Below are 19,162 nucleotides of genomic sequence, written 5' to 3' on the forward strand. Positions count from 1 at the left end.
AAAGCAAAATGTAGTGTTCTGATCCCTGTTCTCAAGCTGCATACAGTATTATAAAGAAGAACAACTCAGTCCTTATGGAATACCAGGACAGTCCACAGCGAAAGGCCGTGTCTGTGCCCTTGTCTCACAGTGCTCCTGGTCAGCCAGAGGGCCTGCTGCACAGAGGAGAGGTGTAGCCAGGGATGTTCTCATCAAAGGTGGGGAACTGCTGGTAGGATCAGGGTATGATGACAGGGACCTGAAAAGTCAGAGGAGAGAAAGCTGAACTCGGGAAAAATCAGAGGGAGAATTTTTAGGTATGAAAACAACAGCTATAGATTCCACAGAGACTCCTGTGCCTGGACTTTAGGGGGTGTATTAGGGAAGTAAGATAAATTGTTAATAATGGTCAGGTCAAATCCTGGAGGACTTGAAAAACCAGCTTGAGAAATCTAGAATTGGAAGTATAAAGGAAAGGGACAAAATAAAATACTGAGGCATTTAAACCATGGGAGAAACTTGGTGAAAGGGTTTAAAAAAAAAAACAAAAAACAGCCTGACAATAACTATTACTCAAGTTTGGATGTAGGTGGTAGGAGAGAAAAGGTAAGACGCCTGGCCTGTTCCAAGTCAACCATTAAATATCTTTCAAAGCTAGCACATGTTTCTACTTGTGCTATTTTATCTCAAACCCGAAGGCCACCATATGCTTCCAGCTGCATCTGTAGCTCTTTTTTTTTTTTTTCTTTTAAAGCATATCTCCACTCTCCTTTGTGATCTAAGTGCAGAGATTCCTACCAGGGCTCAGATGGAAACAATGAGCAGTTTCCTTCTGAAAAAATGCACCCTGCTGCCCACCACCCCGAGAATGTGGTGTGGGAACCAAGGGATGATTAGGTCTTAGTTGCTAAATTTTCACGTTGTCTAATGAAATTGAAGGAGCCTTTTCAGACATTCCCTTCACATTGTGATGGTGGTTTAATCACTAAGTTGTGTCTGACTCTTATGATCCCATGGACTGTAGCCCACCAGGCTCCTCTGTTTATGGTGTTTCCCAGGCAAGAACACTGGAGTGGGTTGCCATTTCCTGCTCCAGATCTTCCTGGCTGGGGAATCAAACCCACATCTCCTGTATCACAGGAAATCTCTTGCCTTGCAGGCAGATTCTGTGTTCTTTTAAAGAGAGAAACTTGCCAACTGACTCAGTCTGAGGTCCTGACTAATGGCATTCTTTATTCCTCGTGATTTGAGTCTAGATGTTATAAAAACAGTGATGAAGCTGCCTGTATTTGAGTCAGTATAAATACCAAGCTTCCCTGCCTGCTGCTTCTGTACCCAAGAAGAGAAATAATCACCTATGTCTCTGCTTCAGATTCTCTAAAACAAAAACTCTTTCAGTTGTATTCCCTGAGAAAATTGCAACAAATTCGGAATCTATCTAAACTCCAACTCAATGGCAATTTCTCATGGCCTATTGGTTAATAAGTCACATCTGGAGTTATTTGTTAAAGAATAATGAGGATTCCCTGGCGGTCCAGTGGTTAGGACTGTGCACTTCCACTGCGGGGGCCTGGGTTCAGTCGCTGGTCTGGGAACTAAGATCCTACAAGCCTCAAGGTGTGGCAAAAATAAACAACTCACCACCACCAACAAAAAAGAATAAAGAATATATAGGTAAGCTTATCACTGAAAACCCATAGTTAGACAAGTGTTGCAGTTGCCTTACCATTGTCATTATTAATTAGGCCTTCTTTTACCCTTGCTTGTACACAGCTGCAGCCACAGGCATATGTGCTCAGTCATGTCTGACTCTTTGCAACCCATGGACTGTAGCCCGCCAGGCTCCTCTGTCCATGGAATTCTCCAGGCAAGGATACTGGAGTGAGCTGCCATTTCCTTCTCCAGGGGATCTTCCCAGACCCAGGGGTCGAATGCACATCTCCTGCCGGCAGGTGGATTCCTTAGCAGTGAGCCACCTGGGAAGCCTTGTGACCATTTGGGAGTGGGGTGTGTAAATGAAACGATAAGAACAATAAAACAGCAAAACAGTCAGATTCTGAGATGCTGTTTTTTTCATTCCCTGGAAGATGGGGAGATGTGGAAACATGAGGTTGGACGTCTGACCAGGTCATCAGGAGGGCACGAAGGTACAGACAAGCTCTGTGTAAATGCTGCACTTCCACCAAGTGTGAGGCCAGCATGCAGAACTTTGAATTGTGATGAGTAGGAAACATGGGAAGTGGCTGGAGTAGGAAATGTCAGCCTGTGTCAAGTCTCAGCAACAAGCTAAGTCTCAAGGTTGGACGCACCCTTGCCCACGTCCTACCAGAGAGAGGACATGTCATGGGATTCAAATGAAGGGAGAGGGTTAAAGCCTTTTGCAGCACCGAGAGGCTGACAGGACAGGGTGACTGGACACAGATGACTGGACCTGGCTTCAGTTTTAATTGGGGACCTTCCCCAGGCACCTCCCGAGCCACTGGGTAGGGGACAAACCTGCTAACACGTGGGAGCCTTAAATTCTCTGCATCCAGCATCCTGTCTCTAAACATCACAGCAGGTCCTCACACACTGGGTCACTCTTTATGTCTGAAATATTCTGAAGTTTTCTGCTCCATAGGGCGGGCACACACTAAATGCTCCCTCAATACCTTTTGATTGGATAATTTGACTTTCCCTGTAAAAGCTGATCCTGATTTTAAGGAATTTGAAGGAGAGAGTAGGAGAAGTGAGGGACATTTCCCCAAGAGGGAACAGATTTCTTGGTACCTGGAGTAAAAAATCAGGATGTTGGTCTTAGGGCAGGGAGGTTCCGTGGTGACTCAGTGGTATGGAATCCGCCTGCCAATGCAGAAGACGTGGGTTCAATCCCTGGTTCTGGAAGATCCCCTAGAGGAGGAAATGGCAACTCACTTCAGTATTCTTGCCTGGAGAATCCCCATGGACAGAGGAGCCTGGTGGGCCACAGTCCATGGGGTTGCAAAAGAGCTGGACATGACTTAGCAATTAAGACAATTATTTTTTTTGAAACAAGGAAATAGATTTCAACATTATCAGTGAACAAAGATATTTATGTAAAATGAGTCTACCCACAGAGACATCTAGAAAACTCTCTGGATGGTACAACTATCCCTCCTTCACTTGAGATTTCTGCACTGTTTTAGTTTCTTACAATAAGCATGTAATGATTTGCTATAATAAATCATCTCCAGTAAGAGAATTGGTAAATCAGGCTTCCCTGATAGCTCAGTTGGTAAAGAATCTGCCTGCAACGTAGGAGACCCTGGTTCGATTCCTGGGTCAGGAAGATCCACTGGAGAAGGGATGGGCTACCCACTCCAGTATTCTTGGGCTTCCCTTATGGCTCAGCTGGTAAAGAATCTGCCCTCAACGTGGGAGACCTGGGTTCCATCCCTGGGTTGGGAAGATCCCCTGGAGAAGGGAAAGGCTACCCACTCCAGTATTCTAGAGAATTCCATGGACTGTCATAGTCCCTGTGTTCCCAAAGAGTTGGACACGACTGAGCGACTTTCACTTTTTCTTCACTTCAGTCTGTCAAAATTTGATGAAGCCTAAATATGCACCTTGGTTGTAAAACACACTGTTACCTGTTTTATAACAACCTATAAACCCACATAACCAGGATATTACTTGAAATATAAAATGTTCTGAAGTTTTTCAGATTATGAGATTTGATATCCAAATATTTTCTAGCCTACTGACACACATACTTTTATTTTTCTTTACAACCTTATATCAGAACTATCTGATTAAAAAACAACAACAAATGTGTTTTTCAAACTCCACAGCCAGGATACCCCCTGCTGCAAAGCCTGCAGTTTGTCTACAAGATTCTTTTGCCTGAACTCAAAAGATACAGTGAATTTTCTGAATAGCTCTTTGCTGAGAACCTACCCCACCATGTTCATCTTGCTAGATTTGCAGGAAACCAAAGAAGAGTCTGCAGTAGAGACAGTTTATTTGCAGAGACACCGAGCAGGGAGATGGTGCCTCCACAAAGGCAAGGGACTTAAATATTTACAGGATAACCAGTCAGGCAGCAGGGTGGCCTGAAGCGCAGGGAGTGGTGACCGGGGAAAGGTATCACAAACCTCATTCTGCACAGGTGGAACCAGGCTTCAGGCTCCCACTTCCCTTAGGTCACCCCAGGGAGGCTACCACCCACCCAGCTTAGCTGGCTGAGCGCAGACAGATGCGGCTGACTCCAAGTCCCTAGAAAACAGCTCAGGCCAACATCTTATTGTCTACTGAGCTGCTTGGAGGATGTGCAGATCTTAAAACAATCTTGATTAGTGCTGGCAGGTGAGGTCGATTTGACTGATCGCCCATGGAGTCACTGCCCCCTGCCGGGGACTGGAAAGAGGTACCAGAACCCCATGCCTGCAGATGTTTGGTCTCTGGGGAGACGGACATGTGACTGGGGAGAACTGACTGGACAGGTCATCTCTGTAGAGGGAGAGGCAGAGGGGCTGGGATAGGAGGGAACCAGGCCCTCCCAGCCCGGAGCTGAGTCAGGTAACGTTCTGGGGCTCGGGTGGGATCTCAGAGCAGAACCAGAGAAGAGGCTGTGGTGATGGCCAAGGCCGCTGGTCCAGGAGACCCGGGCAACTCAGGAAGGGCGTTTGGGTTTCTCACAAGGACAATTGTGGGTCCCTGTGATGGGCAGGACACAGGCAAGATGGGAGGAAGGAGGCAGAGGGACCAGGGTTGAGGGGGGGGGGGGCAGGCCTGAGCAAGGGCAGGGCCAGGAGTTGGGCAGCAGGGTTGGGACCCCAGGGCAGGCATCATGCCAGCTGGTGGGTGTGGGTGACCTGGACACAGGGGCAGTGGGGGGCCCACGGGTATGTACTGGGGTGGCCCTGGCGAACGGTGACAGCCAAGCAAAGTGACTTGGAAGTCCATCAGCACTGAAGTCAAAGGGCTGCAGAAAAGGGGAAAGACAGGAGTGAAAAGAGCAGATTCCAGGACTGGTCCTCAGCTCCCCCAGGGGACAGTGACCGAGCGCCGGTGTCTGCACAGAGCAGCAAGTGCGGCCACCCTGGTCACAGGACTGCAGGCTGAGGACACCCCGACAGAGGTGGGGACTCCTGGGGTCTCCCTGCAGCTGGGGTGGCCGGAGAGGCTGCAGGGAGGAGACCCCGGCCCTCCTAGGCCGCTGGCAACCCTCAGGCAGGAGGAACCTGCATCTCCAGGCCCGTTGGGTGGGAGGGTTCGAGGAGAGACAGGCCCCCCTACAGCCCCTGCCCTCCTTGGCTTGTGGGTGAAAGCATGTGCTGGGCCCTAGGCTCTGTGCTCGGAGTCATGGGCCTCACCTTTCAGATCTGGAACCAAGTGCTTATTGACAGAAAGCCCGGTCACTGGTCACTGGCCGAGTTCAGTTCCCAACGGTGAGGCCTTCAACTCCAGGAGGCCAACATCAGCCCCACCACCTGCAGTTTGAGTCTTCAAAACCACAAGAGACTCAGCTGTTTTGGGTCTCTGACCTTGACACACTGTTTTAAAGGGCTCCACTGATTAGGTCAGGCCCACTTGGGACAACCTCCCTTTTGATTAAATCAATTAATTGTTATTTTAAAATTACATCACAGGCTCTTGTCACCTCTGCCAGATAATCCAATCTCAGGAGAGACACCCCTTGGTATTCCCAAACACGTGACTCACTGGGCATCACCTCAGACCAGCCTGTCTCTCCTGGTCCCTGGCATGTTTTACCCCTATTTGAGAAATAAAAAGAGTGAAAACAGGGCTGAATATCAAAGAAAAAGGACAGTAGACTAAAGCAGTGCATGATTCAAGAGTTCTCCAGAGAAACAGCCAATGGGATAGACGTAAACTATAATAGGGAGAGATTTATTACAGGAACTGGCTGGTGCTCCTCGTGAAGGCTGAGAATCCTCACCTGCTGATGTCCACAGCTGAGACTCAGGGAAGCTGGTCACCTGGTTCCAGTTTGAGTGCAGAGGCCAGAGAACCAGGAGCACAGGTAGTGTCAGCCCAGTCTGAGGGCGGGATAAGGGGTCCCAGCTCAGGAGCCAGGCAGGGGGGCGTGAGTGCTCCCCTCCTCCACCTGGTTGTCCAACCCCCACTCCATCCACACAAGTGATGTCATCATGGCAGGAGCAGGGACAGGTGGGTGTACCTAGGAGGCTGTGGTGGGCAGGGAGGTGGTAGAGCTTGGAAAGAAGCCTGGGGTCCCCTGTCCCATGACAACGTAGTTGTCCAAGGCCTGAGAGTACCGGGGGATGAGCGGGTAGTAAATTTAATTTCTTCAACATGAGGAGCCAAATCTGGATCTGTTGTATAAATGTCCACTTAAAATAGCTAAGAAAATAGCCAGGGAAAGAGCTAACAGCTAACTCTGAATACTTTGCTGACATATGTTTTTTATATTAATCTACACAGTAACCATCCGTTTTAGGCAACCGTGGTGGAAAAGGAAGGAAAGTGTTTTTTGGAGCTTGCTAACTGAGGACAAAGCCTCCTTCTTTAGACAACCTCTCACTGACTCACCTGGATTCATTCTGTGTACTTACTCCCAACGTGGCCCCTCAAGGTCCTTACCTCTTTTTTTAAAAATTAATTTAATTGGAGGCTAATTACTTTATAATAGTGTAAATAGTAGTCGTTTTTGCCATACATTGACATGGATCAGCCATGGGTGTACATGTGTCTCCCATCCTGAACCAACCTCCCACCTCTCTTGATGGTCCTGCCTCTCACACCCTGGGGAGCTGAGCACAGCGGGAGCCATGGGAATGGTGGTGGGTGCTCCTAGGACAGGTGATCAAATCAACAGTTGACTCAGCTTCACCCTCTGGGACCTTTCCTTGAGGGGAAGCCGTCGGCCACCTGCCTTGTGGGGAGGCCACTAGAGCAGCCCGGGAGGAGGCAGCCGAGGGGCAGTTGGGTGGGGGTGTGGGTAGGTGGGTGTATGTGCATGGCCACCAGCAGCGCCCCCTGCCCCGCCCCGCCTCCTCCTCTCACAGGGGTTGGTCCCCAGTGAACACCCACCCTCTTCTGCCCCAAAGTGTCTCAGTACCCGTCTCTAGAAGGCCCTGCCCTGAACAGGCTCCCCTGTGAGGGGCTCCGGCTCTCCTGAAAAATGTGAGGGGGAGGGAGACAGGTCGGGGGTTCACTTGACTCCCCTGTCCCCTGTGCCCTTTATGTGGCCACTGGGCCTCTGACCTGGAAGCCAGGGTCGCCGCCGTCCAAGCCCACAACCCCACCGGGGCTCCTGTCTGACCCTGCACCCGTCCCCCTGCGGACAGGCATCCACCCTGGGAAAGGAAGTGCAGGCGGCGATGCCAGCAGCCACCCCGACAGGGTCTGTCACTTATGGTCATGAATTAACTATTCTAAGTTAATGAATATCCCATTTTCAGAGGTTAACAGAAACAATTTTGAGACTCCGTGATGGCAACATCAGCACGTTAGCATGAAGATTGAGACGATGATCTAAAAAAAAAGAATGAATCAAAGTTTCACATTCCTGTAACTGGTTTATTTGAAGCTTACCTGTCAACCAGAGAACAAGCCATAACAATACGAATATTGATGAGTTCAGCTTCATAGATTCTAATAAGCTCAATCTTTATGCACTAATTTGGAACCAATTTACTAGATATATTAAGCAAATAACATGCAGAGCAGTATGTGGTTTCCCACTATTTGTCTTAGAAGAGGGGACAGAATATAGGTGTGTTACTTTCACTTACGTTTACGTGTACTCTACACAAACACATACACATACACATACGACATACACTTGCTTATATAATCCTACGCTACTTCTGGAATCACACAACTGACATGTAGGTCACTGGTGGTCTGAGGGGGAACGTGAGTGGTCGTGGGGCGGGGATGGGAGGGAGACTCTTCACTACATGAGATTTTACACTTCTTTGCTTAGAACCATATGCAATTATTGGAAAAGACTGGGAAAGATTGAAGGCAAAAGGAGAAGGGGGTGGCAGAGGATGAGGTGGGGGGATAGCATCACCGACTCAAGGGACGTGAATTTGAGTCAACTCCAGGAGAGAGTGAAGGACGGAGGAACCCGGCATGCTACAGTCCACTGGGTCACAAAGAGTTGGACATGACTTAAAGACTGAACAACAACAGTATGCAATCACTGTCTACTGAGAAATAAATTAAGATTCAAGAGCAAATTCGAAGACAAGCAGCAACACACCACTAGTGTACACTACGTTCATCAGGATCCAGGGCGTTTGGGGAAATACTCAGGGAGTGTGGGCATGGGTGGCTTACACTGTCACATAATTTTTTAAAATCTTATGAGTGGCTCTCAAGCTCGATTTCCAAATCTCTAATATGCATTTGGAAGGAAGTGAACACAGCACAGCCGGAGCTGGGTGACTTCTCTGAATGATGCCTGTGGGGCCCTTGGGCTTAGCGTTCATCCAGGCCTAGCTTAGCAGCAAAGAGCGAGGTGACGGGCTCGTCCCCAGTTTCCAGGGCCAGGTCATACGCCGTCTGGCCTCTCGCGTTCTTCTTCTGGACGCTGGCGTTGCATCTGCGAAGGAAAATGGGGGTGAGCTGACAGATTCCGGTCCCTGAGCCTCAGGGCCTGACTCCTCCCTGCTGGAGGGGCTCCTGGGCCCCCGTCCCAAACTTCCCGCGAGAGGCCACCATGACCCAGCCCTCAAAGGCAGCTCTACCCTGAGCCCTTCTGACGGGCTCTGTGATCTCACACGTCCAATGCCAGTCCCAACAGAGGGTTCCCACAGCCTCCACAACCCACAACCAGGTGGATTTAAGGGGGGCAGCATTTTCATTGTGCTTTGAAAAGCTCTTAGTGCCTTGGGAGCCGTGGTGGGATGGTGGCCCCCATTCACTGGGTCAGCTGTTTGGGTGCCAGGACCCCCTGAAATCCTCACAGACCAACAAGGGGATCACTGTGGCAGTTGGAGTGTCCCCCAGAGGCCAAGGAACATACCCCAGTAAGGCAGCGATGCACTCCCTTCCTGCCCGGCCAAGCTGAGTTGCTTCATGAAGAGCTGTATTTTGCAGCCTGTTTGGGTGGGAAAAAATCCCTGGCTAAATCCTTGGTTAGCATCCTTGAGAGACTGGAGAGGGAGCAGGCAACCAATGGGGCCTTGGTTTCACCCATGACCTACTTAACTAACCCAGGAAAATCTCTTGACTCTTCCCTTTCTGCTCCTTTCTTTGGAAGATTAGCAGGGTAAGCTTTGATGTCAGAGAAAAAGTTTTAAAGTGAGAAATCCCACAAGGATCTGGTTTATAGTCAATTTATACTAATAAACACTATGTTAGTGTATTTCCTGCAAGAGTTTGTGGAATGTGTGGGACATGGTCTCACTCTTGGCTTGAATCCTGGCGACTGTCCATATGACAATCACCTTTCAGGGATGAGGCTCCTATTCTTGTGTGGGGACAATGACCCTAGCTTCAGTGAGTGTGGCTTGTGTGATATGAAAACAAATACTAGTCTTAGAGCCCCGAGGGCAGGCCTGAGAGGTCAGACAGCATATTTTGCTATGTGCCAGACTCTCTCTCCACGTTGCCTCGTCAGCTTGGCCCAGTGAGGGAGCAGTGGATGCCACAGTGGAGGAAGGGGTGGTACCTGCATTCCAGAACTCACGAAAGGCTCCTGATCAGAGGTGGCAGGAGTGATGGAAGGTGGGAGTCATGGCTGGAGACAGAAATGAGATGAGCAGCTGAAGGTCTGCCTTCTCCTGGCCCCTGGTCCTTCCCTCGACACCACCACCCTGTCCCCTGCACATGCAGGTGTATCTGCAGCCATAAACTTATCCCAGTGGAGAAAAAGTGTGGTGGCCTCTTTTGTGAAGATGATACATGCAGCCTCTGGTGAGAACCAGGTCAACAACTCCCATGCCCAGAGGGAAGCCTTCCACTTGTCCCAGTCTGAGAGCAGCTTCACAGACTCGCCAAGCCCCCCTCATTTGATAAGCTCCTGCTATATACACAGAATTCCCACCCACCTAGCCCACTTCCCATTCGCAAACCTGAATGGATGATAAACAATGGTGCACATCTGAGAAAAACTGGCAGCATCAAAGAGAAAACCAAGACACACAAACATAAGAAATTTAAAATGACTGAAGACAAAAACAGAGTCTGTGAAGAAGAAGCAATCAGAACCAAAAGGCTCTCTTAGAAAGTAAACTTCCAGATGTTCAAGCTGGATTTAGAAAAGGCAGAGGAACCAGAAATCAAATTGCCAACACCCGCTGGATCATTGAAAAAGCAAGAGAGTTCCAGAAAAACATCTACTTCTGCTTTATTGACTATGCCAAAGCCTCTGACTGTGTAGATCACCACAAACTGTGGAAAATTCTTAAAGAGATGGGAATACCAGACCACCTTACCTGCCTCCTGAGAAATCTGTATGCAGGTCAAGAAGAAAAGGTCAGTTTTCATTCCAATCCCAAAGAAAGGCAATGCCAAAGAATGTTCAAACTATCACACAATTGCTGTCAACTCACACACTAGCAGAGTAATGCTCAAAATTCTCCAAGCCAGGCTTCAACAGTATGTAAACTGTGAACTTCCAGATGTTCAAACTGGATTTAAACAAGGCAAAGGAACCAGAGATCAAATTGCCAACACCCGCTGGATCACAGAAAAAGTGAGAGAGTTCCAGAAAAACATCTGCTTCTGCTCTATTGACTAGGCCAAAGCCTCTGACTGTGTGCATCACAACAAACTGTGGAAAATTCTTAGAGAGATGGGAATACCAGACCACCTTATCTGCCTCCTGAGAAATCTGTATGCAGGTCAAGACTCAACAGTTAGACCTGGAAATGGAACAGCTGCTGCTGCTGCTAAGTCACTTCAGTCGTGTCCGACTCTGTGCAACCCCATAGACGGCAGCCCACCAGGCTCCCCCGTCCCTGGGATTCTCCAGGCAAGAACACTGGAGTGGGTTGCCATTTCCTTCTCCAATGCATGAAAGTGAAAAGTGAAAGTGAAGTCGCTGAGTTGTGTCCGACTCTTAGCAACCCCATGGACTGCAGCCCACTAGGCTCCTCCATCCATGGGATTTTCCAGGCAAGAGTACTGGAGTGGGCTGCCATTGCCTTCTCCTGGAACAACAGACTGGTTCCAAATAGGGAAAGGAGTATGTCAGGGTTGTATACTGTCACCCTGCTTATTTAACTTATATACAGAGTATATCATGCAAAATGCTGGGCTGGATGAAGCACAAGCTGGAATCAAGATTGCTGGGAGAAATATCAATAACCTCAGATGTGCAGATGACACCACCTTTATGGCAGAAAGCAAAGAACTAAAGAGCCTCCTGATGAAAGTGAAAGAGGAGAGTGAAAATGTTAAAAAGTGAAAATATTAAAACTCAACATTCAGAAAACTAAGATCAAGGCATCTAGTCCCACCACTTCAAGCAAATAGATGGAAAACAATGGAAACAGTGACAGACTTTATTTTCTTGGGCTCCAAAATCACTGCAGACAGTGACTGCAGCCATGAAATTAAAAGACACTTGCTCCTTGGAAGAAAAGCTATGGCCAACCTAGACAGCATGTTAAAAAGCAGACACATTACTTTGCTAACAAAGATTCATCTAGTCAAAGTAATGGTTTTTCCAGTAGTCATGTATGGATGTTAAGAGTTGGACCATAAAGAAAGCTGACCGCCAAAGAATTAATTCTTTTGAACTATGGTATTGGAGAAGACTCTTGAGAGCCCCTTGGACTGCATGGAGAGGCAACCAATCAATCCTAAGGGAAATCAGTCCTGAATATTCATTGGAAGGACTGATGCTGAAGCTGAAACTACAATACTTTGGCCACCTGATGCGAAGAACTGACTCATTAGAAAAGACTGCGATGCTGGGAAAGACTGAAGGCAGGAGGAGAAGGGGACAACAGAGGATGAGATGATTGGATGGCATCACTGACTGGATGGACATGAGTTTGAGCAAGCTCCAGGAGTTGGTGACAGACCGGGAAGCCCGGCATGCTGCAGTCCATGGGGTCACAAAGAGTTGGACACAACTGAGCGACTGAACTGAACTGAACTGAGAAAATAAAAAAACTGACTGTTGAAATAAAGAGTAGTTAGCAAGAGAGCCAAGAAAACCTCTTAAGAGAGAAAAAGGGAGATGAAAAATATGGAGAAAGAAATTTAAAAAGACAGATAGAGGGGGTCAATTCAAGAGACCCACCATCTAACTCATAAGAATTTTAGAAAGAGAGAATACAAAAAATAGAAGAAACTTCCCCTGAAAAGACACATGACTCCCCAGACTGAAAGGGTCACCTGGATGAATGAAAAATAGTACATCAAAAAAATACCCATGTGAAATCTCAGAACATCAGTGATAAATGCTTCCAGGAGGAACAAACAGGTCACAAATAAGAATTTGCTGTAGCATTTGCATGGGCTATGCTGGATGCTAGAAATCATCAGAACAAGGCTTACTAAGACTTGAGGAAAATCATTTTGAATGCAGAAATTAATATCAAGATTATTAGTCAAGAGTGAAGACAAAAGAAAGTCATTCTTGACATTCAAGGACTCAAAAGTTTTTTCTACATACCCTTTCTGAAGAGGTTACCTAAACCCACACTCCAGCCTGACAAGGGTCAAAACCAAGAAAGAGGAAAGAGTGAACAATTTACAGGGGAATTCCAGTGAAAAGAAATGCCATGATGAGCACTGTGCACCAAGGCCAGAGAGCTGTCAGGCAAAATCTGACTAGTAAGTATACTCCAAGAAGAAAGCCTCTAAGAGAAAAAGCACTGAAAAAGTAAGGAACCAGATAAGATTACAGATGTAGTGAATGTGTGTTCTCTTTCAAACCAGAAAAAACAAAGGCAGTCAGAAAGTCCAGGGGAATCAAAGATACACAAAACATGTACAAGTTAGTCATGGATTGTGAAAAAAACAAAACAAAACAAAACCAAAATGTGGCCTGATTTTGAATAATTTGTGGTGTGTAAGGAGAATCCATTTGACATTTCTGGTAAGAAAATTTTACTTTCACTGGCCTAAGTGTTGTTCTTTTCTTGAACCAACAAACAATAAAATGTAATCAGAATATAGCAATGAATGATATTTATGTAGCTATTATAATGCAATTACTCTTCATACTTTTCAATCATTGGAATCAACCTATGGATGAAGAATGGATGTCTTAATTATGTTAACATAAGTAAACACAACTGTGATTAGTGTTGTAAAAAGTAAGCATTGACTAACAGAAGTTGTGAGATGGAAGGGGAAGGAAAGACAGAGGTGAAGGTATAGAGCACTAATACATACTTGTACACACTTCTCAGTACACACAGGTCAGTCAAGCGATATCATTGAAAGATGATAATCAATATAGAGGAGTTCAGGACTATCATTGTTATTTTCACAGTAATTAATAAAGAACCAAAAACAGTAACAGAATGATCAAAACGTGATGGTGGGGTCAGCAAGTGTAATTACCATTTATCATAGCAGGAATCAACAGATGCTATCTGAGCATGCTAGATCAGGAATGACCCATTTAAGTGTACTGTTTAGTGACAGAGATATAGCTGACTCCCTGGAGAACTTTAAAATATTTGCACTAGTTGTCCTTGAAGACAGAACTGTGGATGAAGAGGTGAAGGTAGCGGAGAGCTGCCAAGCTCTTTCACAGGATGTGGTTTTCTTCAGTCATGTCCACATCTTATTCTGATACAACTGAAAAGTTACTTGGTGTGTATGGATTGTTTTCAGCAATCATACACAGTTTAAGAAATCTTTCTGCTAGCCCAGTCATAAATAAGACAATGTCACTAGGACAGGTCCAGAAATGATGAAACTGGTAAATAAACCTCCCATGCCACTCTGTACCTGAAGCAAGCCTGTCCCAGACTAACTTTGGGAGCCTCTGCTCTGGTCCTGGGGGATGGTGGGGGCCTCTCCTGACCACACCATGCTCAACTCTCTTACCTGGCTTTATTTTCCTTGCAGCACTTAGCATTCTCTGAAATGACTCATTCATCTGCTTACTTGTTTATTGTCTGTCTCCTCCACTACACTCTGAGCTCCATGAGGGAGGGGCCTGTCTCCATCACTGCTGTGAGTCCACTGCCTAGAATGCTGACCAGCACACAGTAGGTGCCCAGAAACCACTAGTGAAATGAATACACCAATGAAGAGAATGAACAGACAGACAAACTTGGGGAAGGAGTGTTGCCTCCTAGACTGAGACCCACATGACTTGCAAGAATTGCAGGTACACATGTCTATGAACCTCTGCCTCCAACGGTGGGTGCAGGGAAGCCCCTGCCTGATTTTGGCTCCAGAGTCAGAACTGTCCAGGTGGTAAGACTTTCCATTTTCCAGAAAGTGAGAAACTTAGCACTTTCAACTGGTTTTTGCTGCAGTAGAACCCTCAGCACCAAGCCACCCCAGTGGTTTCAGGTCTCATCTAGTTTTAGATTTTAGCATTCATGTATGTTCTGCCAGCTTACCTGGCCAAGGACCCTGGTCCTGAGCAAATCTGGGTGGTGTGATTGGCTAGTTCCTCCTCATCTTTCTCCAGAGGCAGGAAGTGAGAATGGCTGTGTGCCTTACACCCGAATTCCCATGGCTTTCCAAAGATCTGCCTTTGGTTTGAGGCATAGTTTCTCCTGGCAACTAAGATTTGGGGATCAGCCTTCATATTGCTGTTGGTGGTGGTGGTGATATTATTATTCGTTTGAGCAGATCAACATCACTGACCTGTGAGGCATGGAGAAAATCCCATGTCCAACAGCACTGTGAGGCCATCTCCTTACCAAGGGCCATGCTGGGCCATCTCTTAACATCTTGGTGTTTGTAAGAATGGGCTTTGATCCCTGCTACTCAGATGGTGGCACCTGGACCACTGGCCTCTCCTCAGAGCTTGTTAGAGATGCAGGATCTCAGCCCTGGCCACACCCAGATCTACAGAATGTGCATTTTAACAAGGTCCTCGGATGATTCACATACATGTTACAGTATGAGAAGCACTTATGAAGTTCATCTGCTTAGAGCTTGGGGCATTAAAAAAATACACATGCCCTTTCCTTAACGTGAAAATGTGGAGCTGGGAGGGCTTGGAGACATCTCTTAACAGAAACAGAAGAAATCAGAACTTAAACCCAGTCCTAACACCTTTCTGGGCTATTCTCCCTGGCCCCTCTCATCCCCATCTTATGCATTGTCCATCATTGAGCAGTTGACAGTTTCCACTCAAATCCTAACCACCCACCTTTTCATTACCACGGCATCATGACTGCTACCACTAGAGTCCAAACGTTAGGCTCCTTGCAGGCACCTCAAAACACTCATTTCATCCTCCACTAACTCTATGACGTGAGCACAATCACCCTCATTTGACAGATGAGAAGAATATGCTCATTTTCTCCACATTTTGCTCTCTCCTGCCTCCAAACTGTTACATCACCACAGAAGGCTACCTCTTCCTCTTCCCCCCACTGTTAGCAAAATTCCCAGGGGTCACCTTCAAAGTGTACGTTTCTCATGAGGTCTTTCAGATCACATCCCCTGGGCTCTAAGACACTTGAATTATTTGTTTACTCCACACACGTGTGGGTGCCTCCTGGTGCCCTTAAAGGTGCCAGGGCCACCAGGTCACATGTGACACAGTGCTTGTTCCTCTCTCAGGGAGCTGAGACCACCCAGTTACAAATTCAGGGTGAGGGGTGTACAGCATGCTGAGAGCCTGACCACGGAGGTCTCGGTCACACCAGCCTCCTCCTTGTCCTTCACCCTTCCCGCCTCCCTGGTGGTAGAAGGTTTACCCATCACTTCACACCCTTGGGTTCTGGGGGGGGTTCATCACGCATTTCCCATTTGAACTTATTTAGTCACAGGGTCACAGCATTTCCTAAGTAGACTCCTGACCTCCTGCCTTCAGAGCTCTCCCCAGACTGAGAGCAGAGGGTGTTCAGTTTGCTGAATGAAGGTGTTGTGGGGGTGAGGGGGGTCGGGTTGCTGATGGCTACATTTTCCAGGTTAGTAACTGATATTTCCCACGTAACCACAGTTCATTTGGGGAAATGATAAATCTTCACTGTATACTCTGCTCCTCAGACAAACTGACTCCAGCACAGCGAGAGCATGAGATGGAACACACCCTTGTGTCCGAACAACAAGCTGTGAGTTTGTTCCTCCGAGTAGCTAGTCGTCGTCATATCAGACCTTCCAGAACACGGTTTTGCAGGGCAAGCACACCGTGGTACTCTGTGAATTTGTATCATAAAGACACTTTTCTACCAATGCACAGCAACGCAAACTGTTTACCCCGATCTAGGTATCTCGATGAATCAAGGCACACTCTCTGTGTGTAAATCCTGAATTATCTAACAATACATCTCCACAATGAACCTCTCAGTACACTGATAGCTGCATTTGCCTTACCTGCCTCCTGGGGCAGAGCTCAGAAGAGCGAAGTTTGAAACTGTTCACAGTTTGAAACTGTGAAGAAGCCCAGCTCCCACCCAAAAGCAAGCCACGTTTCCATGTCCCTCTCCTCGTGAGGCCTTGCATTTGTGCTTCTAAAGTTTGCCGGCAAGAGGTATCAGCTTTGGTGGCAGATGTGTGTTACTCCTTGGCCATCCACTTTCTGTCCAGGAGATGGTGAAGGACAGGGAAGCCTGGCGTGCTGCAGTCCATGGGGTCGCAAAAAGTCGGACATGACTGAGAGACTGAACAACAAGATCCCCTTTTTGCTGAGTATGAATTTATTCTGGTATGAAAGACACAAACTGGGGAGCCAGAAATCCTAGGGAGGGGCTTTCTACTGCCTGCCAGGCTGCTTGACAGAGGTTACTTCTGTAGAGACCACCTGGGCGACCTCTCTCCATCAGCTCAACCAGCTCGGGGTGGGAAAGAGCATGTGAGTCCTTGTTTGTAAAGGGCCTCTTCTAAAAGAAAGTCAGATCTCCGAGGGGCTTGTGCCTAAAGATCTCAATGCAGCCTTGAGCTCATGTCCAGGCTCAGGCCCAAACACTTCAAACTAGCAAATACTAGCCAGTCTTAGCAGAATTGGCTCTTGGTGGAAAGATCTGTTTTCCAAACCCCATCCTACATGACCCATAAACTGTTAAACAGTAACCCAGACAACGCAGGGGGAAGTGAAAAAGGGCTGTTACATACACTCGGCCAGACCACACAGCCGCGAGCTAGACTTAGTAGAAATGCAAGGAGATCACCCATGGGTAAGACGTCAGTTTACAGAATGACAATAAAGCAAGAATGGGAACTGAGGACACCAAAGAGAAACAGGTCCTCTGAACCATGTCCAGATTAGTTTTATGCTCTTAGTTGGACTCTTCATAAAGCCAGGACTCATTGCACTTAAGCACCGATTCAAAACATGCTTGAGAGATTTTTGTAAATCTTTCAAACCACAAACATTATTCTTAGATGCAATTTAAAAATCTTTGTCTTGGACTGCTGTGGTGGTACAGTGGATAAGAATCTGCCTGCCAAAGTAGGGGACACAGGCTGGATCCCTGGTCCAGGAAGATTCCACATGCCGTGGGGCAACTAAGCCGGTGTGCCACAACTACCGAGCATCCGTGCCTAGAGCCTGTGCTCCCCAACAAGAGGGCCACCACGTGAGGAGCCCACGCACCACAATGAAGAGTAACTCCCACTAGACACAACCAGAGAAAGCCCGCACAGCAACAAAGACTCATTGCAACCCCCCAAAAAAGTCCTTGTTGGAATTATACAAATATAAAGTACACCTTACCACAAAACAAGGTGGCATTATTTCTATTAATAATGATAATGTAAGTATAGGTAAATGAAGAAACTTACAAGGTATGACGCATGAGAGCAGTCAGAAAACCTGAGAAAGTAAATTCCAGGCATCAAATGCATTCACCCACATCCCAAACATTCTGCTATAAAGTGAAACTAAAAAGGGGTCCTGTCTACTGACATGGGGTCCTACTGGACAGAAACCTTTGAAAACATACATAGAAAAATTGAGGGATTTTGAATAAAAAGGCTAGAGGACATTTTGAAACAGAGGAAGACAGAAGTGAAGCTACTGAATTTTCATCCCCTGTGCTCCTTGCCATCCTCAGAGGCACAATTCATAGAGGGACCCCACCTGGTCTCAGCAATAGCGAGGGAGGCCAAATGGCTGATCTGCGATCAGGGCAGTGGGATGTGAGCTGTTAACAGCGAGGCCCTGGACTCAAAACACCATCCACCCCAGTTTCCAAAGTGATTCGCAAGAGAACAACAGAGTCACCAGGCCGGGTGGCTTGAGAGGCAGGTAGGTAACCATCCCACGTCTCTGGGGGTCTCTCTGTCCTGTTTATTGGCTGGGGACACCGAGGCCCCAGGAGATGAGGTGCTCAACTCAGCTTCCTCCCAGTGCTGTTAGTATCCGGAGATGCCAGGACAAGGTTTTCTTTCTGCAGTAACTTCACGAGTACATTTCCATGGGGTACACTCTCACCATTTCAGATCATGACGAAAACTTGGCTTAGCACCCAAGGACTAAGGATTTGTGGCCCCACAGATATAAATAAATTCATGAGCTAACAAACTGGATCATCATTTATAAAAGCCACTAAAAGATGATCCAATGATCGGTTTAAAAACCTTTGTTTTACCCAGATTTGGAAAACAGACAACAGTCAAGTCTCTCATTCAGGCCACAGTGGGTTGAAATGGTCCTTAAGTGATTGAGGTTGAATGGGGTGGGCGTATAGACATACAGTGGAGCCCCGCCAGCCCCCCGCTGGCTGCGACCTCACCCAGCACTCTCCCCTCCTCGCGTCTCACTTACGGGCCCCACTGCTGGTCCACGTCCGCTCCTCTCTGCACGAGAACTGGGATGGCTTCGTGGTGTTGGTTCATGGCGGCCAGGCTCAGGACGGGCCGGTCTTGGTTGTCACTGCAGTTGGGGTCGGCTCCCTGCCACGTGGGGAAAGGGACAAACTCGCACAAGAGCCTGTGTGCCGTGGCACCCGCCTGCCCTCCTAGTAGCAAGTCCCTGACAGAAGTAAACTGCTTAGCTCAGGAGAGAGGAGCAGGCAGCCCAGGACCAGTTCTGAAGACAGAGCTGCCGCGTCACATGGGTGATGGACTCGAGTTCCTGTCCCTCCCACCCCCGCCCCCCACCCAGCAGGAGGCACCCCCAGAGAGACCA

The 19,162-nt window shown here is 47.5% G+C and overlaps 1 protein-coding gene across 8 annotated transcripts in view; it reads right to left on the reverse strand.

Moving 5' to 3' along the window:
• Positions 1–7,479: 7,479 nt before the first annotated feature.
• DZANK1 (double zinc ribbon and ankyrin repeat domains 1) overlaps positions 7,480–19,162 on the reverse strand; it is a 49,690-nt gene continuing 38,007 nt past the window's right edge. For 4 of the 8 annotated variants that reach the window (XM_043479300.1, XM_043479302.1, XM_043479306.1 and 1 more), the window contains 4 exons: positions 18,800–18,927; positions 9,623–9,673; positions 8,957–9,031; positions 7,480–8,533 (listed from right to left, as the gene is read on the reverse strand). In XM_043479300.1, coding sequence (XP_043335235.1) covers positions 8,410–8,533; positions 8,957–9,031; positions 9,623–9,673; positions 18,800–18,927 — 378 coding nt within the window. In that variant the 3' untranslated portion in view covers positions 7,480–8,409. Of the gene's footprint in view, positions 8,534–8,956; positions 9,032–9,604; positions 9,674–18,799; positions 18,928–19,162 lie in introns of those variants that run through there. The other 4 variants (XM_043479308.1, XM_043479304.1, XM_043479307.1 and 1 more) reach the window with 3 other exon arrangements.

Source organism: Cervus canadensis, chromosome 10 (assembly GCF_019320065.1).
Source record: "Cervus canadensis isolate Bull #8, Minnesota chromosome 10, ASM1932006v1, whole genome shotgun sequence".
Taxonomy (NCBI): Eukaryota; Metazoa; Chordata; class Mammalia; order Artiodactyla; family Cervidae; genus Cervus; species Cervus canadensis.